This window comes from Monodon monoceros, unplaced genomic scaffold (assembly GCF_005190385.1).
Source record: "Monodon monoceros isolate NGI ecotype Baffin Bay Population unplaced genomic scaffold, NGI_Narwhal_1 Super_Scaffold_22, whole genome shotgun sequence".
Taxonomy (NCBI): domain Eukaryota; kingdom Metazoa; phylum Chordata; class Mammalia; order Artiodactyla; family Monodontidae; genus Monodon; species Monodon monoceros.
Genome location: NW_021703779.1, coordinates 46,860,411 through 46,885,859, shown reverse-complemented (window position 1 = coordinate 46,885,859; position 25,449 = coordinate 46,860,411). Strand labels below are relative to the sequence as shown.

General features: G+C 37.8%; 1 protein-coding gene across 1 annotated transcript in view; it reads left to right on the top strand.

The window, feature by feature from the left end:
• Nucleotides 1-25,449, top strand: part of WNK3 (WNK lysine deficient protein kinase 3) — a 160,500-nt gene that overhangs the window by 103,693 nt on the left and 31,358 nt on the right. The window contains exons 11-20 of the mRNA XM_029240178.1: nt 2,465-2,612; nt 3,276-3,392; nt 4,803-4,958; nt 5,040-5,091; nt 6,698-6,835; nt 7,198-8,096; nt 17,881-17,971; nt 18,511-18,641; nt 19,458-20,080; nt 22,648-22,859. Coding sequence (XP_029096011.1) covers nt 2,465-2,612; nt 3,276-3,392; nt 4,803-4,958; nt 5,040-5,091; nt 6,698-6,835; nt 7,198-8,096; nt 17,881-17,971; nt 18,511-18,641; nt 19,458-20,080; nt 22,648-22,859 — 2,567 coding nt within the window. The remainder of the gene's footprint in view (nt 1-2,464; nt 2,613-3,275; nt 3,393-4,802; nt 4,959-5,039; nt 5,092-6,697; nt 6,836-7,197; nt 8,097-17,880; nt 17,972-18,510; nt 18,642-19,457; nt 20,081-22,647; nt 22,860-25,449) is intronic.

Genomic DNA, 25,449 nt, shown 5'->3' with positions numbered 1-25,449 from the left:
GGTGTTGGCATCTGTTGATTGTCTTTTCACATTCAAGTTGTGATTTTCCTGGTTTTTTGTATGACAGAGAATTTTCATTTGTCTCCTGGACATTTTGGACATTATGTTAGGATACTCTGGATCCTATTTAAATACTCTATTTTAGCAGTCAGTCATTGTGTTTAGGTGCAAAGGTCCTGGTCTACTTTTGTGGACTATGGTTCTAATGACAATTTAGTTTTCAGAGTCTTTGTATTATTATTCGGATCTGCTTGGTTCACCTGACACCATTGGGACCCACTGCTGGATCAAGGGGTTGGAGAGCACTTCTCTAGGCCTGCTGCCCTAAGCCAGCTCTCCAGACCACATGCTACTGGTAGGGTTCCCACCAGCATCACCAAGGGAGGAAAGGGCCCACCTGAATCACCTTCTGTTGCTAGGTTGGGGTTCAGGAGACCACTGGGCTTGGGCTACCTTTGCCTTTTGGCCCAGGAGTCAGGAGATGCCAAGCTGTTATATTTTTCCTCAAGTCCTGGGAGTCCCTAGCTAGTCTGCCTTCATCTTTTCACTCTTCAGTGCCCTCCTGTGATATTCTACTGTATTATTTCCAGATTTTTTAGTTATACTTAGTGGGGAGGAACGGGGAGAGTTGAGTTTCTGCCATCTTGTCCCAAACCCTAAACTAGTGTTTTAAGATAACTTTGCAAAGTGAATGATACTGCTGCATTGACTAGAATTATGTCCCTTTTCTCCTCTGAAGGTGTTATTTATTACTGCTATTTCTCTGTCTATTAAAAAACTAAGAGCAGTATTAATGTATTTTCTTCCTCCACTTGTATTTATGAAAATTCTTTTTCACAGGGACATAGAAAAAGTTTTAGGAGTTCGTTTTATTTTTTCTTGTATATCTTTATATAGATACTTCCTGAGTAGTTTTTAGGAGAAAGGACTTAACCTAAAAATTAATTTAAAAAATATCTACTGCTTACAGATCTCACTTAAGTTTCAAATGTATTTATTAGAATTTTTGTTATTTATTGAAATATCTTCAAATTTATTAAAGAAAAAGCTGAAAAATACCTTTGACACAGATCAGCTGAAAGTTAGTCTGCCCTGTCATAATCATATTGACTTGAACCTGCAAAATATAACTAGTTAGAATTAATCATGTTGAATCATTTTCACATCATTCATTTTCAGTTTTTTTTAACCAAAATTATGGTGTATTTTTTCTTCTTCCCTCCCTCCCTCCCTCCCTCCTTCCCTCTTCCTTCCTTCCTTCCTTCCTTCCTTCCTTCCTTCCTTCCTTTCATTCTATTGAGGTAAAACTCATGTATACCCTTATATTAGTTTTGGATATACAGTAGAGTGATTCACCATTTGTATATATTATGAAATGATCACCACAATAAGTCTAGTTTAAACATCCATCACCATACATAGTTACAAAATTTTTTTTCTTGTGATGAGAACTTTAAAATCTACTGTCAGCACCTTTGAAGTATGCAATACAGCATTATTAACTATAGTTGCCATGCTGTACATTACATGACTTATTTTATAACTGGTAGTTTGTACCTTTCGACTCCCTTCACCCATTTCGCCCACTCTCCACCCCCTCCCCCCACCCCTGCCTCTGGCAACCACCGATCTGTTCTCTGTATCTATAAGCTTGGGAGATTTTTCGTTTTTTTAGATTGCACATATAAGTGAGATCATATGGTATTTGTCTTTCTCTTTCTGACTTACTTTACTTAGCATAATGCCCTCAAGTTCCATCTATGTTGTTACAAATGGCAAGATTTCATTCTTTTTTATGGCAGAATAATATTCCATTGTATATACATACTACATTTTCTTTATCTCATTTTCATTTCTTTTTCTGTTTCTTGCACTATTCCTGTCTTCCACACCTCATGTATCCCCTGTTGAGTTTGTTACATAAACAGCTATATTTTGAGTGAGAATTGGTTTTTAGAAGTTTTATTTGAACATATTAATAAGAAAAACCCCAAAACAAACAAAATAAAATTGATCAGGAACATCCCCTGATAAAAGGTTCCACAGAGGTCCATCACTAGCAGTGTTTTTCTTTCACTCCCACTACTGTGAGATGTTGGCCTAATACGTACAATATAATCTCAGTGTTTCATAACTTTTAAAAACAGCTTTATTGAGATATAATTCACATACCATTAGATTTTCACCCATTTAAAGTGTACAGTTCAATGGCATTTAGTATATTTGCAGAGTTGTGCAGTCATAACTTTTTGAGAGATATTGTACTACTTATATATTTTATTTAAACATTATTTATGATTTTATAATTGAGGGTTTTCCTTAGAATTTTACCATCAAGATGGAATGATTCTATCCACAAAGGAATTTCAGATGTTAACTCTGATTTGGGTTAAATATTGGACTTTGAGAATCATTTCTTCTCTGAGAAATTGAATTGGAGTTGCTTTTTTTTTTTGAATAATAGTTTGAATAATGATGTGGCAGCTGTGAAGGAAAACACCAATACCCCTGATAACCCAAGTGGAAATGGCAAACAAGATCGGATCAAACAGAGAAGAGCTTCCTGTCCTCGATCAGAGAAGGGGACTAAATTTCAGCTTACTGTCCTTCAGGTCAGTGTATAAATATGATTTGGTTAAGAGTGCATGTTGAGGTCTGGGGGGGTCAGGGAGGGGCGATGTTGCTGTGGAGGTGAGTATAGGGTATTATGAAACTCTGCAGCAAACACTCTTGAACACAAATCTTTGTATATATACCTGATTATTTCCTTATGATAGATTCCTAGAAGTAGAATTAGTGGGTCAAAGGGTATGAAGATTTTTTTAAAGTTTCTAAATACGTATTTCTAGGTTGCTGTCCATAAAGTTTGGACCAGTTTACATTTCCATTAGCAGTGCATTTTCTTTAGCTTAAAGGGTCAATTTGTGGGAGAATTTTGGAAATGAATGACCAGATTTAGATCTTTGCATTGCAGGTAGCTATAGTGACCGTTGTAACTTTTTTTTTTGCCTTTTCATAAAAGTTGTGTTCCTTTTCTTTCCCACAGGTTCACATTTCTAACTTATTTTTTGCTGAATAATTTGAGCCTTAGATTTGTCATACAATAGTTGTTTAGACAGTATTTCATCAAGGGAAAAACAGAATCTTTTTAGATTCTGAACAGTTTAAACCATTTTTTTCATATATCGTATGTGAGCTCATCCAAATGTTTCCTGCACCATTTACAAAGAGAAGACAATGACTGACTCTTAAACTAGTGACATGTTTGTGCCCAGGTGTCAATCTCTGGAGACAACATGGTGGAGTGTCAACTGGAGACACACAATAACAAGATGGTCACCTTCAAGTTTGATGTTGATGGTGATGCACCAGAGGATATTGCAGACTATATGGTAAGTACAGTAAAACCAAATTATTTTCTCTTAAGCATTCTGTCTCTTTTTCCTCTCTAACTCTCCCCCCATTTATTCAGAGCCATCTTTTTTTAGGGTACTGCTAGTTTTTAAAATTTGTACAGAACTAAATTGGTTATGATCAAGAGTAAGTCACTATACCTCCTCTGGTTTCTGTATATTTATGTGTAAAATATGAGGGAGTTTCATTAAGAGAGGATCTAGGTCAGTGCTTCTTATCCCTAGCTGCATGTCAAAATCACTGGAAGAGTTTTTTAACAACAATTCTGTTGGGAATACCCTGGTGGTCCAGTGGTTAGGACTCGGTGCTTTCACTGCCGTTATCTGGGTTCAATCCCTGGTCGGGGAAATAAGATCCTGCAAGCCACGTGGCGCAGCCAAAAAAAAAAAAGCCCCAAACAAAAACTAAAATAAAAACAATTCTGTTGCCTGGGTCCCTAATTAAATCAGAATTTTTGGAGATGAGGCCTAAGCATTAATAGTTTGTAAAGTTCCCCAGGTAATTCTAATGCATTAGCTACTGATATAACATCTTACATATAGGTGTTCAAGTAATGTTCATCATTTCATTTAGTTTTTGTATTTTCTTTGAATTGTTAGGCTTAAGTTAGTATTCCCCTCCTCTTTTTTTTAATGGGGATGATCTAGGGTGGCACGAAGAGTACATAATGCTTTTGTTTCTGCCAGTTTTCTTTGTATATACATTCCTGGCCAAGCAGAATTTAACATTTTAAAAGTTAATAATTTTGTCAGTCTGCCTCTTATTCAATGTAGTATTTTCTGAACTGTCTCTAGGCCATTCTTTATCATCTTTAGAGATGCTTCATTTTGTGTGTTTTTTTTTTATTTAAAAGCTTTTGCGGGGCTTCCCTGGTGGCGCAGTGGTTGAGAGTCCGCCTTCCGATGCAGGGGACGCGGGTTCGTGCCCCGGTCTGGGAAGATCCCACATGCCGCGGAGCGGCTGGGCCCGTGAGCCATGGCCGCTGAGCCTGCGCGTCTGGAGCCTGTGCTCCACAACGGGAGAGGCCACAGCAGTGACAGGCCAGCGTACTGCAAAAAAAAAAAAAAAGCTTTTGTGTTTGGACATCCTAGTTTTAAACGTAAACATTACCTCAGTTACGTTCTTCAAATGGCAATCAATTTATAGAATGCCAGATTTTTTTAAAATGCTGGCTTCTGGTAGGTAGTGCCAATCTGACAAATATCAGTGGTCTCAAAATAGAATAATTTAATGTATTATGTGGCATTTTATTGCTGGTCTTTGTTAATTCTGTTGTGGCATTTAGATCTAAATACCTAATTTATTTTTCTTTATGGTAGTCACCATATTATAATTTTGAAGAAACTAAATTCATTCTTGTGAATAGACTTACTTTTACTTTTGGATAGGTTGAAGATAACTTTGTCCTGGAAAGTGAAAAAGAAAAATTTGTAGAAGAATTGAGGGCTATCGTAGGTCAAGCCCAGGAGATCCTTCATGTCCACTCTGCTGCAGAAAGAGCCATTGGAGCTGACTCTATTACTATGGAATCCAGCAGTAGCCAAGTAAGAGAAATTGCTTAGCAAATAGGTCTTCTCGGATATGTATCAGGAACTTCTTTATTTATCTATTCATTTTTAATTCAGACAGGATCATCTGAACAAGTACAGATAAATTCTGCATCCACTCAAACCAGCAGTAAGTATACTTAATAAAATTTACTATTTGGCTTTTGAAGCAAGACATTTGGAAACTTTTAATGTACACACCTTGGGAAAGATGTTAGCCAATAAAGGAATTTGATAAATTGTTAATGTACGTTTTCCCACACTTTGAAAGGACTTTATAGCCCAGAAATAAGAAGTAAAAAAAGTGAGAAGTAAAACCATTCTCCAAATTTCCTCCAAGTATTGGTTCTTTACCTGATTAATTTATTTCTGAGTTGTTGCATGGTATGTTACCAGAAAAGCAGTCACAGTACTGCTGACCTTTAATGGCTTTATTGTTTGAACTTAACTGGTAAGTTTTTCTTTTCCTCTATATGAGATGGACAACAACTTTCTTAACTAAAATCATTATGTTCTAAGTTTGCCTCATGTTTTAATAGCATTAGTATCTTGATTTCATTCTACCAGTGATATGCTTCTACCTGCTCTGATCACTAAGTTTTTGTAAATCAGATACCAGATAAACTGCCAGGGACTAAAAATGGGGTCTTCTATTTTCTTTTCTCATAAATTTATCTCTCCATTCTTCTCAGCTCTGGTCATGGGTATATTTAGAGTGTCTGGGATGGGGAGGAGAGCCACAGACAAATGAGGACATCTGAAGGAATTATAACAGCATGAAGAAGCAACAGGTGGTGTGGGAGTCATGGAACCAGATACCATTACCCTCAAATGTAGTTTGTGTTAGGATGCCAGGGTTCTCCTCTGTCTTCTTTTTCTCATTAGCAGGAGTCTGAGTAGATTTCTTTTTATTTATTTATTTATGGCTGTGTTGGGTCTTCGTTGTTGCGTGCAGGCTTTCTCTAGTTGCAGCAAGTGGGGTCTGCTCTTCGTTGTGGTGTGCGGGCTTCTCACTGTGGTGGCTTCTCATTGTGGAGCACAGGCTCGAGGAGTGCAGGCTTCAGTAGTTGTGGTACACAGGCTCTAGTTGTGGCGCACTGGCTCAGTAGCTCCACGGCATGTGGGATATTCCCAGACCAGGGCTCGAACCCATGTCCCCTGCATTGGCAGGCGGATTCTTAACCACTGCACCACCAGGGGAGTCCCTGAGTATATTTCTGACTGGCAAAGTTGGGTAAAGTTTAAAAGAGAATAACTTATTTGAATAAGTTAACAAAGTAGGAGTACAGATGTAGGGGCTTATTTTACTTTATTTTTTAAGTTGTCATACAGTAAAATAGACTTTTTTTTCTTTTGGTGTAGGGTTCTGTAAATTTTAGTCCTCTTATAGATTTGTGTAAGCACCACCATAATCAGGATACAGAACCGAAGATGTAGGTTTTAGTGGAAAAAGTGCTTTTCGTTTTTTTCCCAAAACTGCCCTGCTTTTAATTGCTATTGATACAATGTTTGTTTCCATAGAATCCAAAATCCTTCTCTAAAGATATCTTGTGCATAGTTGTTAGAGTATTTTTCAGTCAGGGTTGGGAGGTCTGGTCTTATAAGTTACACATATCCTAGTGCCGTTGGAAATGGAGATAAAAGACAAAACGGTGTTTTAACCTGGTTTCCTTAGTCAATAGGTAAACATATTGACAATTGATTAGCATATTAATTTTTGCCAATTCTTTCTACAGATGAATCTGCTCCTCAGTCATCCCCAGTTGGTCGATGGCGATTTTGTATCAATCAGACAATAAGAAACCGTGATGCTCAATCTCCTTCTTCTCTTCAGCAGTCCATGTCTACAGTTCCTGGGCTAAATCTGCTTTCTAGTAAGTGTTTGTTCTCTGCCACCTTTATCCAGACCTGGAAGATGGGGATGCAAAATATACACTGTATCTTTAACTTGTTTTCATGGGTATTTTATGCTTATGAGAATTTTCATAAGCATTTTTGAAGATATTAATGTTAGGAGGGAACTTAAGCCATTTAAATTTTAATATTTATGGGAAAAAAAGGAAAAGGTTTTTCTCCTTGTTAGGTTGAATTCTGTGTATTTTGAGTCTTATTTATAAGAGTACTTTCACACAGGCTCTAATTTGCCCCTTGCTCCTCCTGTTCCTTTTGAGTTTGGGTACTAGTCCATGCTTTGTACTTACCATACATGCTTAGCCATTTTTTGTTATTGTTCCAGGTCCAAGAAACATAAGTAATAAGGAAATATCACAGGACACGCTGCTCACTCTAGAAAATAATCCATGCCAGCGTGCACTTTACACCTCCACATCAGAACACAAGGATGTAGTTGATGGTAAGATTTCTGAATATGCCAGTGTAGAAACTAAGCAGCCAGCTATACTTTATCAAGTGGAAGATGACAAGCAGATAATGGCACCAGTTGCTAGTAGTTCCAGTCTTGAATGTGAGGGACTCACCAGCCAAGCAGGCATATTCCTACCTGTGTATCCAGGTCACCAAGCTGCCAGTCAGGCAGCTCCTGGTGAGTCAACTCAGATTGCTCCTAACTGTCTTACAACTCCGGCATTTATGTCTGATCAAAAGCCTCAGTCCTTACCGGTGCAGCAGCCAACTACGGATGCAGAGTTTATTTCCCAAGAAGGAGAAACCGCAGTGATCGTGGAAGCAAGTTCTCCTAAGATGGTCATTCCCACTCAGACCCCTGGCCTTGAACCAACTAGCCTGCTGTCCTCTACGGTCCTGGAATCAGATGGGGAAGGACCTCCAAAAATGGAGTTTGCAGACAACCGAATTAAAACTCTGGATGAAAAATTAAGAAATTTGCTCTATCAGGAGCATAGCATATCTAGCATCTATCCTGAGAGTCAGAAGGATACCCAAAGCATAGATTCTCCGTTTTCTTCCTCTGCTGAAGACACAGTCTCATGTCCAGTGCCAGAAGTCATAGGCATCAGTCACTGTGGAATTCAAGATAGTCCTGCACAGTCCCCTAATTTTCAGCAGACAGGCTCTAAGATTCTGTCCAATGGGACTGTGAGTCAGCCTGCTAACATATCAGTGTTCAAAAGGGACCTGAATGTGATAACTTCTATACCCAGCGAATTATGTTTACATGTAAGTATCATTCTTTCTAACCAATTCCTTATCCTATGCTTTTAAAGAAATGCCTTCTTTTCTAAAGTTCTGTCCTTTGAAATGAAATTATCTATGTCACAAGATTCTGAGGTCACAGGTATTTAAGAAGGCCATAGCTTAGGCTGCAGGGGCCTAGAACTTAATAGAGATGGTAGAACTTTCTTGGTGAGAGAGCCCTCTGGTGAATTAGCTAGGAACTTGTGAGCAATGTTTATTTTTGTATTAATGACAGAACAGGACTGATTTATAGATTGTTTTAGTGGGTAGGAAGAACTTGCTTTTAGATTTCCACTTAAAAATTCCTGTTATCAGTTTCATTTTTAAAAATATTATGGTTTTAATTTAATCTTGTTTGTGGGTTTTTATTTATTTAAAAAAATATTTTAAAAGAAAAAAAAACCATAATCTCATGACTTTTTTTTTTAACTTATGTAATGTAGGAATTTAATTTCTCTTTCCTGTTCCTTCAACTCATAGGGATAACCACTATCTGGTGCTTATCCACTATATGGTACTAATCCTTCTTGACTTAAGCTTATACAGATCTACTTACAAACCTACAACTTCTTATTCACAAAAATAGTATTGTGCTATAAACATATTGGTCTACAACTTAATTTTTTAATTTTACAGTATATCATAGACATATTTTAAAATATTTATCACTGTATCTCTTTATTATTGTTATTATTATATAAGTAGTATATGCATGTATATAAAGTAAAATCCACCCCACTTCTAAACCTATAGATACAGCTGTTGATAAATCTTCCCAGACATGGTTTTCACTAATATACAAATATTTATATAGCACTTCTTTATATGTATTATATCTGTTTACAAAGACACAGATACATACTATATATTTATATACACATACTTCCTTACATACATGTGCATTCTAAATTTTTTTCCCACTTATGGACATCTATCCATGTCAGTATACATAGTTCCACCTCACCTAACTTTTCAAAAAATATATTTATTTATTTATTTGGCTGCTTTGGGTTTTAGTTGCGGTGTGCAGGCTTCTCTCTAGTTGTGGCTCTTGGGCTCTATAGCGCACAGGCTTGGTAGTTGCAGCGCACGGGCTTAGTTGCCCCGCGGCGTGTGGGATCTTAGTTCCCCAACCAGGGATTGAACCTGCATCCCCTACGTTGGAAGGTGGATTCTTAACCACTGGACCACCAGGGAAGTCCCCTCACCTAACTTTTTAAAACAACAGCATAATATTCCATTGAGCAAATATAATTTAAGTACTTATTTTTTGGTAAACTAGTAATTTAAAATTATGCAATTAATGCATAAATGCAAAAGAAATTCAGAAGGATAGAAAATTAAAAGGAATTGTTGTGTTAACACTCCCACTCCCCAAACACTATTAAGTTCCTGGTTTTAATTCTTGTGGTCATTGCTATTAATAACTTATAAATAATATACTTATCGATTTTTTGATTTAGTAATTTTATACAATAAAATTTGACTCACTTTATGAAGGGTAGAGAAATTATATTTTCCCTTTCCTCTACTTTTCTTCCCCATACACCTCCCAATTTTTATTACTTAAATTACTTTTTAACATTGGCAAAGTTTATAACATCTACATTTTTTTCTTTATCGGTTTTGCTTTGTCTGTAGGTTGATTGGAAGAACTGAAAATCAGTAAACAGCATTTATATTATGATTATTTGTGTTATCTGATAATCACGTAACATGATTAGAACCATAAAAAAATGAAATGTAGGGCTTCCCTGGTGGCGCAGTGGTTGAGAGTCCGCCTGCCGATGCAGGGGACACGGGTTCATGCCCCGGTCTGGGAGGATCCCACATGCCGCGGAGCGGCTGGGCCCGTGAGCCACGGCTGCTGAGCCTGCGCTTCCGGAGCCTGTGCTCCGCAACGGGAGAGGCCACGACAGTGAGAGGCCCGTGTACTGCAAAAAAAAAAAAAAAAAAAAAAGAAAGAAATGTAATTCTCTGTCATTTAAACTTTGTTGCTCAGGAGACTCTTCCAAGTGTCAAGGTTAAATGGATTCTTTTGTTTGTTTCAAGTGTCCATTGCTACATCTAGATCAAACTTATTACCTGCCACTGTTTCTGGTGTCCTAGAATTCCTTTTTATTTCCCCCCTGAAATGCTTCTATGAGTAATATTTTAAAATATGTTGCATGTGTGACCAATTATTTTTAATGTCCAGAAATATCTTTATTTTGCTTCATAATTAAGTACAGATGGTAGGATCATTTTGAGTTAATTTTTGTATATGGTGTGAGATAAAGGTCCAGCTTCATTCTTTTGCATGTGGCTATCCAGTTGTTCCAGCACTGTTTGTTATTTTATTCTTTGTTGTTATTATAAATGAAATTGTTTTCTTAATTTCCTTTTCAGATTTTTCATTGCTAGTGTATAGAAATACGATTGATTTTTGATTGTTGATGTTGTATCCTTCAACTTCGCTGAGTTTTTTTTATTAGCTGTGATAGCTTTTGGTAGATTTTCTATATAATATCAGTATATAAGATCTTATCTGTGAATAGAGACAGTTTTATTTCTTCATTTCCTGTTTTTCTTATCTATTAACTTTTCATTTCATGCTTTTTAAAAAATTTTTTGGCTGCATGTGGTCTTCATTGCTGCGTGTGGGCTTTCTCTAGTTGCTGCGAGTGGGGGCTATTCTTTGTCGCAGTGTGCGGGCTTCTCATTGCGGCGGCTTCTGTTGTTGCGGAGCCCGGGCTCTAGGCATGCAGGCTTCAGTAGTTGTGGCATGCAAGCTCTAGAGCGCAGGCTCTGTAGTTGTGGCGCACGGGCTTAGTTCCTCCACGGCATGTGGCATCTTCTTGGACCAGGAATTGAACCTGTGTTCCCTCCATTGGCAGGCAGATTCTTAACCACTGCACCACCAGGGAAGTCCCTCATTTCGTGCTTTCCATCTCTTTGTCCTTTTGCTTTTTGTACTGGGAGAATGTCTCAACCTTTAAGCTGTTTATAATCTCCTATTCAGCTATTTTTTTTATGTCAAGGATTGCATTTTTAATTTCTAGTAACTATAGTTCATTCTTTTTCTTATGGATATAGTATATTCACACATCTCTTTCAACATATTAAAGTCTTATTAATGCTGTTTCCCTGGGTAGGCTGTTTGTTGAGTTTAGTGTTTTCTTAAAGTGCTGGTTTCCCAAAAGTGTTGGTGATTCTTCGTTGTGTACTCAGTTTTTCTTTTTCCCCCATAAGATACCCTGTTTGTCTGTTTGTAAATGTTATATATACTTACTATAGCTTTACTCCAGTAATTGTGGGAAAAGCATGGGACATGCTTCCTGGCACTGGGTATTGCAACTTGTCTTTAATGCTGCCCAGAGGGAGGTCCAATAGCTAGTCTTCAAAGGTAGCAGGGCTTCCCCTTACTCCTGGATCTTGTCTCTTCCCTACATTACTGACCTTTTTCTTGGCAATAAACATTTTCCTCCTTACCACTCTTATTTGGGAGCAGATTCCTCTGCTGTCTTTTGTTTATTGTGGAGATGAGGTGGGAAGGTGCCCCAACCAGTTCACTCATCCATTCAGTGAATATCTGCTGAGCAGTGAATAAGTCAAGATCTCTGTTTTTGTGGAGCTCACATTCTAGTCGGGGAAGATAGATTCTAAACAAATAAATAAAGGGCTATGATAGAAAGACTAAGGAATTACTTTATATAGGGTGGTCAGGGAAGGATTTGTATGTGATGGTGACATTCATAGGTGGAGACCTGTTCCAGGAAACAAAAGAAGGCCAGTAAGTAGGAGAGTGTTATAAGATGATGCTGAAGTGACAGATACGAGACAGATAGATTGTTATAGCTTTGTAAACATTCTGTCCAACCACCCATCCTTTCGGTTGGCCAGGGCGCTCTCTCCTGCTGCCCATATCTACCACCTCAATTTGCTGCATTTTGAAACAGTTCCTGCATATATCATTATGCATTGAAGGAGGCTGCTTTTTCCTCCTTTAATCTTATATGCAGGGCTTCTCTGGTGGCCCAGTGGTTAAGAATCCGCCTGCCAATGCAGGGGACACGGGTTTGAGCCCTGGTCTGGGAAGATCCCACATGCCACGGAGCAATGAAGCCCGTGTGCCACAACTACTGAACCTGTGTTCTAGACTTTGTGGGCCACAACTACTGAAGCCCACGTGCCTAGAGCCCGTGCTCTGCAATAAGAGAAGCCACCACAATGAGAAGCCCACGCACCACAATGAAGCGTAGCGCCCGCTCGCTGCAACTAGAGAAAGCCCGCACACAGCAATGAAGATCCAACGCAGCTAAAAAATTAATTAATTAATTAATTTAAAAAATCTTATATGCGTGTGTCTACATCTGTTTTTCCTGTTGTACCTGTGGATTTGGATTGGTAAGGGAGGCTAGAACTTGTATTTAATTTATCATCTTGATCCAGTTATTACTTAATAAAAATCTTTTCTGTAATTTCAGTGGGACCAATGCAACACTTTCTAAATCATAATATTATTGAGAGTTTTTTCCTCTTTATGAAAGTAGTATTACTTGTCCAAAATGGGACTTTGGAAAATAAAAACTGTTCAGAATTTTACTTTTAATAACTGCTGAATTAAGTGTTAATAATGCTTACCCCAAACTGCAGTTTACTTAGTGCCGCTTAGGCTGTCTTCCTTCAGACAAATGCTGAATCCCTTTCTTTGAACTTTTACTCTTTTAATTTTCTAAATTAGTAGGGGCCATGCTCATGTTTCCCAAAGTATTTCTGGCTCTGTATATTAATTTCTTATATTAGTTATTATAAGAAATTTATTTTTAGAATACTCAGAATACAGCAGCAGTTAACTCTGATTTTTGAGGGGAGGGATGGGAGGACAAGAGGAGGGAAGAATGATTTTATAGCCAGCTGCGGCCTGATGTTAACAGTTTTTAGAGTTTGAATTTGAAATAATTTTGAGGTCCATTGTAAATTTCTGTGTGCTTATGTAATGTAAGAAACTTGATTTGGTAATATATTTCTGTAAATGTAAATGCCCAGACATCTTGTTTTTCTGTTTATCATGCATGTCAGGCATCTTAAACTCTCTTAGATAATATAAGCATAAATGAAACTTTCCATTTTAAGATCATAGGGTTTAAGTAACCATTTTTAGTGAATTGGTGCATATGAGGGTTATTTCCTTCATATTTTAATTTTCAGTTTTCAAAGGTGCTATAATAAAAAATATTCTAGGGTGGAAGTTTAATATTCTGCTGTTTTATTTATCTGAAGTCTAAATAGTATTTTTAAAGAAAGGGAAAGGCTTAATTCCTATAAGTTTAATACTTCAGGTTTAGTCTGATATGATACTATTAATAGAAGTATACATAGCATTCTATTTTTTTTACATTTTTATTGGAGTATAATTGCTTTACAATGGTGTGTTAGTTTCTGCTTTATAACAGAGTGAATCAGTTATACATATACATATATCCCCATATCTCTTCCCTCTTGAGTCTCCCTCCCTCCCACCCTCCATATCGCACCCTTCTAGATGGTCACAAAGCACCGAGCTGATCTCCCTGTGCTACGTGACTGCTTCCCACTAGCTATCTCTTTTACACTTGGTAGTGTATATATGTTCATATACGCACTACCACTCTCTCACTTTGTCCCAGCTTACCCTTCCCCCTCCCCGTGTACTCAAGTCCATTCTCTAGTAGGTCTGTGTGTTTATTCCCGTCTTGCCCCAGGTTCCTCATCACCATTTTTTTTTTTTTTTTAGATTCCATATATATGTGTTAGCATACGGTATTTGGTTTTCTCTTTCTGACTTACTTCACTCTGTATAACAGTCTCTAGGTCCATCCACCTCACTACAGATAACTCAATTTCATTTCTTTTTATGGCTGAGTAATATTCCATTGTATAAATGTGCCACATCTTCTTTATCCATTCATCTGTTGATGGACACTTAGGTTGCTTCCATGTCCTCGCTATTGAAATAGTGCTGCAATGAACATTGTGGTACATGACACTTTTTGAATTATGGTTTTCTCAGGGTATATGCCCAGTAGTGGGATTGCTGGGTCGTGTGGTAGTTCTACTTTTAGTTTTTTAATGAACCTCCATACTGTTCTCCATAGTGGCTGTATCAATTTACATTCCCACCAACAGTGTATGAGGGTTCCCTTTTCTCCACATCCTCTCTGGCATTTATTGTTTGTAGATTTTTTGATGATGGCCATTCTGACCAGTGTGAGATGATATAGCATTGTAGTTTTGATTTGCATTGCTCTCATGATTAATGATGTTGAGCATCCTTTCATATGTTTGTTGGCAATCTGTATATCTTCTTTGGAGAAATGTCTATTTAGGTCTTCTGCCCGTTTTTGGATTCGGTTGTTTGTTTTTTTGATATTGAGCTGCATGAGTTGCTTGTATGTTTTGGAGATTAATCCGTTTTCAGTTGCTTCATTTGCAAATGTTTTCTCCCATTCTGAGGGTTGTCTTTTGGTATTGTTTATGGTTTCCTTTGCTGTGCAAAAGCTTTTAAGTTTCATTTAAGTTTCATTCCCATTTGTTTACTTTGTTTTTATTTCCATTTCTCTAGGAGGTGGGTCAAAAAGGATCTTGCTGTGATTTATGTTATAGAGTGTTCTGCCTATGTTTTCCTCTAAGAGTTTGATAGTGTCTGGCCTTACATTTAGGTCTTTAATCCATTTTGAGTTTATGTTTGTGTACGGTTAGGGAGTGTTCTAATTTCATTCTTTTACACGTAGCTGTCCAGTTTTCCCAACACCACTTATTGAAGAGGCTGTCCTTTCTCCACTGTACATTCCTGCCTCCTTTATCAAAGATAAGGTGACCATATGTGCGTGGGTTATTATCTCTGGGCTTTCTATCCTGTTCTATTGATCTATATTTCTGTTTTTGTGCCAGTACCATACTGTCTTGATTACTGTAGCTTTGTAGTATAGTCTGAAATCAGGGAGCCTGATTCCTCCAGCTCCGTTTTTTTTCCTCAAGATTGCTTTGGCTATTCGGGGTCTTTTGTGTTTCCATACAAATTGTGAAATTTTTTGTTCTAGTTCTGAGAAAAATGCCAGTGGTAGTTTGATAGGGATTGCATTGAATCTGTAGATTGCTTTGGATAGTATATTCATTTTCACAATGTTGATTCTTCCAATTCAAGAACATGGTATATCTCTCCATCTATTTGTATCATCTTTAATTTCTCTCATCAGTGTCTTATAATTTTCTGCATACAGGTCTTTTGTCTCCTTAGGTAGGTTTATTCCTAGGTATTTTATTCTTTTTCTTGCAATGGAAAATGGGATTTAATTTAATTTCACTTTCAGATTTTTCAGCATTAGTGTATAGGAATGCCATAAATTTCTGTGCATTAATTTTGTATCCTGCTACTTTCCCAAATTCATTGATTAGCTCTAGTAGTTCTGGTAGCATCTTTAGGATTCTCTATGTATAGTATCATGTCATCTGCCAACAGTGACAGTTTTACTTGTTCTTTTCCGATTTGGATTCCTTGCACTTCTTTTTCTTCTCTGATTGCTGTGGCTAAAACTTCCAAGACTATGTTGAATAATAGTGGTGAGAGTGGGCAACCTTGTCTTGTTCCTGATCTTAGTGGAAATGGTTTCGGTTTTTCACCATTGAGGACGATTTTGGCTGTGGGTTTGTCATGTATGGCCTTTATTATGTTGAGGTAAATTCCTTCTGTGCCTACTTTCTGGCGGGTTTTTATCATAAATCAGTGCTGAATTTTGTCGAAAGCTTTCTCTGCATCTATTGAGATGATCATATGGTTTTTCTCCTTCAATTTGTTAATATGGTGTATCACATTGATTGCTTTGTGTATACTGAAGAATCCTTGTGTTCCTGGGATAAACCCCACTTGATCATGGTGTATGATCCTTTTAATGTGCTGTTGGATTCTGTTTGCTAGTATTTTGTTGAGGATTTTTGCATCTATATTCATCAGTGATATTGGCCTGTAGTTTTCTTTTTTTGTGACATCCTTGTCTGGTTTTTGTATCAGAGTGATGGTGGCCTCGTAGAATGAGTTTGGGAGTGTTCCTCCCGCTGCTATATCTTGGAAGAGTTTGAGAACGATAGGTGTTAGCTCTTCTCTAAATGTTTGATAGAATTTGCCTGTGAAGCCATCTGGTCCTGGGCTTTTGTTTGTTGGAAGATTTTTAATCACAGTTTCAATTTCAGTGCTTGTGATTGGACTGTTCATATTTTCTGTTTCTTCCTGGTTCAGTCTTGGAAGGTGGTGCCTTTCTAAGAATTTGTCCATTTCTTCCAGGTTGTCCATTTTACTGGCATAGAGTTGCTTGTAGTAATCTCTCATGATCCTTTGTATTTCTGTAGTTTCAGTTGTTACTTCTCCCTTTTCATTTCTAATTCTATTGATTTGAGTCTTCTCCCTTTTTTTCTTGATGAGTCTGGCTAATGGTTTATCTATTTTGTTTATCTTCTCAAAGAACCAGCTTTTAGTTTTATTGATCTTTGCTATCGTTTCCTTCATTTCTTTTTCATTTATTTCTGATTTGAGCATTATGATTTCTTTCCTTCTGCTAACTTGGGATTTTTTTGTTCTTCTTTCTGTAATTGCTTTAGGTGTAAGGTTACATTGTTTATTTGAGATGTTTCTTGTTTTTTAAGGTAGGTTTGTATAGCTATAAACTTCCCTCTTAGAACTGTTTATGCTGCATCCTGTAGGTTTTGGGTCGTCGTGTTTTCATTGTCATTTGTTTCTAGGTATTTTTTGATTTCCTGTTTGATTTCTTCAGTGATCTCTTGGTTATTTAGTAGTGTATTGTTTAGCCTCCATGTGTTTGTATTTTTTATAGATTTTTTCCCCATAATTGGTATCTAGTCTCATAGCGTTTTGGTCAGAAAAGATACTTGATATGATTTCGATTTTCTTAAATTTACCAAGGCTTGATTTGTGACCCAAGATATGATCTATCCTGGAGAATGTTCCATGAGCACATGAGAAGAAAATGTATTCTGTTGTTTTTGGATGGAGTGTCCTGCAAATATCAATTAAGTCCATGTCATTTAATGTATCATTTAAAGCTTGTGTTTCCTTATTTATTTTCATTTTGGATGATCTGTCCATTGGTGAAAGTGGGGTGTTAAAGTCCCCTACTATGATTGTGTTACTGTCGATTTCCCCTTTTATGGCTGTTAGTATTTGCCTCATGTGTTGAGCTGCTTCTATGTTGGGTGCATAAATATTTGCAATTGTTATATCTTCTTCTTGGGTTGATCCCTTGATCATTATGTAGTGTCCTTCTTTGTCTCTTGTAATAGTCTTTGTTTTGAAGTCTATTTTGTCTGATATGAATATTGCTATTCCAGCTTTCTTTAGATTTCCATTTGCATGGAATATCTTTTTCTCTCCGCTCACTTTCAGTCTGTATATCTCCCAGGTCTGAAGTGGGTCTCTTGTAGGCAGCATATATATGGGTCTTGTTTTTGTATCCATTCAGCCAGTCTATGTCTTTTGGTTGGAGCATTTAATCCATTTACATTTAGGTAATTATCGATATGTATGTTCCTATTCCCATTTTCTTAATTGTTTTGGGTTTGTTATTGTAGGTCTTTTCCTTCTCTTGTGTTTTCTGCCTAGAGAAGTTCCTTTAGGATATAGCATTCTATTTTTGATTACTGATTAGTCCATACAAGAAACTCCAGTGGTAGAAACAGTTGCTCCACCTCACCTAAATTACTACCATTTTGGTTTTCCTCTTTTTGTCTCCATTAGGAGATGTCCCCAGATGCTTCACTTCCAGGGGATCCAGAGGCCTATCCTGCTGCTGTGTCAAGCGGTGGAGCCATTCATCTGCAGACAGGAGGTGGATATTTTGGCCTAAGCTTTACTTGTCCTAGTCTCAAAAATCCTATTAGCAAGAAATCCTGGAGTCGCAAATTAAAAAGCTGGGCATACAGGCTACGGCAGTCAACCAGCTTTTTCAAGAGATCAAAAGTCCGTCAAGGTAGTGTGCTTACAGTCAGGGACATAGACTAGGTAACATCATTTTTCATTACTTTTGTTTCTTTTTGTTGTTGTTCATACACAAATCTTGCCACTTTTTCCATGTAGCCCATGTATGTGACACGTCCCATTAATGTCATTGCCATTTTATTTTTCCTTTTGTAACTAATTTGATTTTAAAGTATTCATTTCATATAGATACTAAGTCTCGGGATAAATCTTGCAATGTCTGATTCAGAATTAGGGACTTCTACAGTGTTGCTTATTACATTAACACTTTTTTAATTGTCTAGCAGGAGTTAAGCTTTTTCTACTTTTCTTCATTTTTGGTAATGTAAACAAATGTTGTCTTAACAAGCAATTTTCTCCTTTCTGCTTACAATTTGGCAAAACTTGCAGTGGATACAGAAGATACGAGATCACCAGTTGCTCCTGACCCCATTCCTCTGACAGGAGAGTCCACAGCTGATGCTAGGGCTTTCAGTAGATGTAAAGCAATGAGTGGAACATTTCAGCGGGGTCGGTTCCAGGTTTGTGTCTTTGGTTAAATCATTATCTACAAAGGCATTATAAAAGGTAACAGCATTGAAGATCTATGTCTGTAGATGGTAATTATTTTAAATGTAGATCATTATCGTATTTAATTTTTCCCCTTATATGCATCCTGTCACCTTCTGTAGCCATCCACTAAAGGCGAGTCTAAAGAAATGAGGATTTTAGTAGCTGGACCGGAGCACAGAAATGGGTCATCATTTTTTGGTGGGTGGTTGGGTCATCTTTTTATAAATCTAATTTCATGTCCTTTAGAATCTTGGCAATTGAATTTTTTTCTTTTTTTTTTTTTTGCGGTATGTGGGCCTCTCACTGTTGTGGCCTCTCCCGTTGCGGAGCACAGGCTCCGGACGCGCAGGCTCAGCGGCCATGGCTCATGGGCCCAGCTGCTCCGCGGCACGTGGGATCTTCCTGGACCGGGGCATGTACCCGCATCCCCTGCATCGGCAGGTGGACTCTCAACCACTGCGCCACCAGGGAAGCCCTCATTTTATTTTTTATTTGAAGTATAGATGATTTACAATATTGTGTTAGTTTTAGGTGTACATATGGAATGTTTTTTAATTGCAGAATTTTATTTGAGCAATATGAAGCCAATTCTCTTTGCAAAGGGCCCAATTGCAAAGCTTTTAATATGGCAAGTATAGATGGGATTTTTTAGTTTTGGTATTATCAGCGTTTGTACATTACAGAAGACCATCCAATTGTCTGTGCCATATATTGATATTGAATTTCTTTGTGGGTTTACTCTTTGGTTAGGCAGAGCCAGCCACCTTTGCCTTTTTGTATTTCAGGTGATTACAGTTCCTCAGCAGCAGTCAGTGAAAGTGACGTCTTCTGGAATAGAACACATACCAGCATTCAATAAAATGACAAGCCAGCCTAGTGAAGAAGCTTTAGCCTTTACTAAAACAGCAAAGTCTCAATTGGTAGAAATGGAACCTGCCACACACAATCTGCAACCTTCACTTTCTTCTCAGAAGTTACAAGCTCTTCAGGAAACCTTAAAAGAAGATAAAAGAATTCCCAAACAAGCTGACAACTTCTCATCTTTCCGTACGGCTTGTGAGACTGATGTATCTTTGATGACTCCAGAAAAGGAATTGGAAGAAAATTCAGCCACAGGAAGTAGCATGCAGTCTGGATCTGAACTGTTGTTTAAAGAGAGAGAGATACTTACTGCTGGGATGCAGCCTACCTCTAATAGTGAATTTTCAGCCACTCTTGGTGGCAGAGGGAAATCAGTGGCAAAGGCTGGTCCAGAGAGAGAAGAGTGCTTACCACTCCGTGAAGAAAAAGCCTATGTTCAAACACAGAGCTCACTCTTCTATTCACCGTCTTCCCCAATGAGCAGTGATGATGAGTCAGAAGTAGAGGATGAGGACTTAAAGGTGGAGCTTCAAAGATTACGAGAAAAGTAAGGACTGCTTCTCTTTTGTCACAAATTTTGATTGCCTTGGGTTTTATAGAGCTAAGTATTTGATTGGTAACTAATTTTGGATTGGTGAAATTTTAATGATGGAAAAAATTTATGGTTGGAATCTACAAAGATAGCATCAGATCCCACAGGCTAAGGGCTCAGTCCCACAAGACTGCCTCCTTTCAGATGCCCATCACGAGTCCAGGTAGTGTTACCTATGCTTCTTACCAACCTGTTATAAATCAGAGGTTCCCACAAACCCCTCCCCAGGTTTGATTACCTTGCTAGAGTGGCTTACAGAGCTCAGGAAAACAGTTTCCTTACTAGATTATTGGTTTATTATAAAAGGATACAACTCAAGAACAGCCAGATGGCAAGGTATAGGGGAAGGGGCATGGAACTTCATGGCCTCCCAGAAGTGCCACTCTCCCAGCGCCTCATGTCTTCACTGACCTAGAAGCTCTTAGAACCCCTGTAGTTCACGGATTTTTATGGAAGCTTCATTACATAGGCATGATTGATTAAATCGTTGGCCATTGGTGATTAATTCAACTTCCATCCTTATTCCCCTCCTTAGAGGTACCCATCGTTAGGGGCTATCCAAAAGTCACTTCGTGATCAGAGGGGCTTGTTTTGAATAATGAGACACTCCTTTTACCTTTATCACCCTGGAACTATTTCAGGAACTGGAGCTATTTGAGGACAAAAGACCAAATATTATAACAAAAGATTCTCCCATTGCTCTTATCACTTAGGAAGTTACAAGGATTTTAGGAGCTGTGTGCCAAGAACAGGGACAAAGACCAAATATATCTTTTTTATTATAAAACATAATATCACAACAGTAAAAATGCACACAAACCAGTCTCCTATTTCTCATGCCCTAATCTCATTTCTCAGAGGCGACCACTATGAACTATTTGGTATATATCTTGCCTGTCATTTTTCTTGCATTTACAAGTATATAGTTTTTGAGTTTTATAAAAGTGGGATCATAATATATGTTACTCTACAATTTTTTGACTTAACATTGTCTCCTCTTCATATTCATGTTTGCACAAATAATCTTTATTCCATACATTGGAATAGCATATAGCCATTTAAAGTTTATTTAATCTCTCCTTAATGGGCATTTCAGTTTTATCCCATATTTTGCTTATGTAAAAAATGTTGAAGGCAACATCCTTATATTTTTACATACTTATGTTAGTATTTTTGTAGGATAGATACCTAAAAGTGGAATTGCTGGGTTAAAAGGTTTGTACATTTAAAATTGTCATCCAGTGTAGATATACCATTTTACACACCAAACAGAAATATATGAAAGTGCCTGTTTTCCCACACCTTAACAAGATTAGACTGGATATTATTGATTCTTTTCATTTTATTCCAATCAGATGAATAAAAAATAGTTTAAAAAATCTGTGTTCTATGTATGCTAACACATATATATGGAATCTAAAAGAAAAGAAATGGTTCTGAAGAACCTAGGGGCAGGATAGGAATAAAGACGCAGACGTAGAGAATGGACTTGAGGACACGGGGAGGGGGAAGGGTAAGCTGGGACGAAGTGAGAGAGTGGCATGGACATATATACACTACCAAATGTAAAATAGGTAGCTAGTGGGAAGCAGCCACATAGCACAGGGAGATCAGCTAGGTGCTTTGTGACCACCTAGAGGGGTGGGATAGGGAGGGTGGGAGGGAGACAGAAGAGGGAGGAGATATGGGGTTGCATGTATATGTATAGCTGATTCATTTTGTTATACAGCAGAAACTAACACACCATTGTAAAACAATTATACTGCAATTAAGATGTTAAAAAATTTGTGTTCTAATTAATACTAAGGATGTGCATCATCTCATATTTATTGGCTACTTGTATTTCCTCTTCTTTGGAGTCACCTTTTCATACTCCTTCCCCCTTTTTCTATAAAGTTGTTTCTTTTTTTCTTATTGATTTTTAGGAGCTATTTATATATTCTGAATATTAACCTTTTACTATATGTTACAAATTTTTTTCCTGTTTATACTTGCAACATATAATAAAGAAAAGGTTAATATTATCAGTACTATGAGACTTTAATTTTTTTGTTGTTTTTTTTGCGGTATGCGGGCCTCTCACTGTTGTGGCCTCTCCCGTTGCGGAGTACAGGCTCCGGACGCGCAGGCTCAGTGGCCATGGCTCGCGGGCCCAGCTGCTCCGCAGCATGTGGGATCTTCCTGGACTGGGGCACGAACCCGTGTCCCCTGCATCGGCAGGCGAACTCTCAACCACTGCGCCACCAGGGAAGCCCGAGACTTTAATTTTTTAAATTATTTTTTACTGTATTGAAGTTTTAGAAATTCATTTTTGTCAATTTATTGAGCTTTTTGTTTATGTCTGATTAGTTTAATGTCACACTTAGGAAGGCATTGAAAATCTTAAAATTGTGAAAATATTCTGTATTTCCACATTCTTAATCTAAATTCCTTGTTAAACCTTACTTGTACTGGTAGAGTTCCTTGGCTCATCTGTATGGTGCCTGTGCCATTAAAACGCTTTCTGCATGATTTTCCTTCAGACACATTCAGGAGGTGGTAAATCTTCAAACCCAGCAGAATAAGGAGCTACAGGAGCTCTATGAACGCCTTCGGGCAATTAAAGATGGCAAAGTCCAATCATCAGAAATTCCTCTACCACCTGCATCACCACGTAGACCAAGATCTTTCAAAAGCAAACTTCGAAGCCGTCCCCAGTCCTTGACACATGTGGACAGTGGCACAGTTGCAACAGGTAAATCAATCTTAAAAGTGATTAAAAAAAACTGGTCAAAGATCAGCAAAATTAGAAAAATAACAATAATTAACTTATTTTTTATTAAGCTAAGGTGATTTAAAGAAGTATACATTATTCTGAGGTTCTTTTCCATTTTGTTGGTGCTGAATGTTCTTTTATGAAATAATGATGATAGGTGATAGATTTTGGAGAGCAGATGAGTGTTATGTTTTCATTTGGAAAACAAATACCTGGAAACCCAGTTTAAATCCCCAAAATAAGTTTTTGAAATGTTGGTAGTCAATGGGAACTGCTGGTCTAGCATTTGGAGTTTGTTGAGGAGTTTATTGCTTAACAAAGATAATCTTAAAAGTAAAGTTATGTTCTATCTGATGTAAGAGATCTTCATTTATTACGAGACTATTAGAAAAACTGTACATCTTTGAATTTGTAAAAAGAGAGGATCAGTCTCAACTTAATAAAGAAGTTGTTAATCAGGTCAGACTTACTTGGTTACTTGTGCATAGTCAAGGTGGGGTTGAGGGTGAACTGTAAGGGTATATGTGAGATCTCAACAGAATTTGTGATAGGCAGAAAAATGGTCCCCCCCCTCAAAGACATCCATGTGCAAATCCCTGCAACCTGTGACTATGTTCAATTATATGGCAAAAGGTAATTGAGGTTGTACATGGAATTTAAGATGCTAATCAACATTTTAAGATAGGGAGATATCCTGGATTATCTGAGTGGGCCCAGTGTAATCACAAGGGTCCTCTAAAGTAGAAGAGAGAGGCAGAAGAAAAGATAGGAAGGAAGCAGTGTCAGAGAGATGCAGCATTGCTGGCTTTGAAGATGGAGGAGAAGGGCCACAAACCAAGGAATGCAGGCAACCCATAGAAGCTGGAAAAGGCTGGGGAAGTTTGAAAAAACAAGGTTTATTATTCACAGGTCCTGGGGAGTACACATCGTGTGGGCCACATAGCAAGAGGTTTGGTCAGGAGGTGGGAAACAGGAGTACATACTAGAGAGCAACAGCGCGCACTAGCAGATCTGGGGTTCTTACTTTATTCTGGTTGAGGGTGGGGTACCTAGGGTTTCACAAGTTCACTGTTTATTGAGAGTGAGAGTGGGAATTAAAGCACAGGGAGGGAAAAGCAGGGTCACTCAAATGATCAGTTATCTAGGTCAACCAGGGCTTTCTAAAAGGGAAACTTCATGGGTGGGGTGGCCTGGCTCTTTATATAGTTGTATAGCTGGCAATGGGCTTATTTGAGATGGATTTCTTTGAAATGTATATACCTCAGCAATCAAAAGCTTAATGTCAGGCACTTTCTTATTAGAATCAAAAAAGCTAATTGTCAGGCACTTACACCACACTGCTTCTTTCTAGTCAACCATGGGATCTCATGGTAAAAACATGCCTTTTGAGATTGGTTTTTTGACTCATAACATTGTCTTTGGGATTATTTAAGTTATTTTGTGTTATAATAGCTTATTCCTTTTAGTTGCTGAGTAATATTCCATGCTATGGATGTACCACAGCTTGCGTTGTTTTTCTTTTTCAACATCTTTATTGGATTATAATTGCTTTACAATGGTGTGTTAGTTTCTGCTTTATAAAAAAAGTGAATCAGTTATACATATACATATGTCCCCATATCTCTTCCCTCTTGCATCTCCCTCCCTCCCACCATCCCTATCCCACCCTTCTAGGTGGTCACAAAGCACTGAGCTGATCTCCCTCTGCTATGCGGCTACTTCCCACTAGCTATCTATTTTACAGTTGGTAGTGTATATATGTCCATGCCACTGTCTCACTTTGTCCCAGCTTACCCTTCCTCCTCCCCGTATCCTCAAGTACATTCTCTAGTAGGTCGGCGTCTTTATTCCTGTCTTCCCCCTAGGCTCTTCTGATCATTTTTTTCTTTCTTCTTCTTTTTTTTTTTTTTAGATTCCATATATATGTATTAGCATACAGTATTTGTTTTTCTCTTTCTTACTTCACTCTGTATAACAGTCTCTAGGTCCATCCACCTCACTATAAATAACTCAGTTTTGTTCCTTTTTATGGCTGAGTAATAGTCCATTGTACATATGTGCCACATCTTCTTTATCCATTCATCTGTTGATGGACACTTAGGTTGCTTCCATGTCCTGGCTATTGTAAATAGAGCTGCAATGAATATTTTGGTACATGACTCTTTGAATTACAGTTTTCTCAGGGTATATGACCAGTAGTGGGATTGCTGGGTCATATGGTAGTTCTGTTTTTAGTTTTTTAAGGAACCTCCACACTGTTATCCATAGTGGCTGTATCAATTCACATTCCCACCAAAGTGCAAGAGGGTTCCCTTTTCTCCACACCCTCTCCAGCATTTATTGTTTGTAGAATTTTTGATGATGGCCATTCTGACCGGTGTGAGATTATATCTCATTGTACTTTTGATTTGCATTGCTCTAATGATTAATGATGTTGAGCATTCTTTCATGTGTTTGCTGGCAATCTGTATATCTTCTTTGGAGAAATGTCTATTTAGGTCTTCTGCCTGTTTTTGGATGCAGTTGTTTGTTTTTTTGATATTGAACTGCATGAGTTGCTTGTATGTTT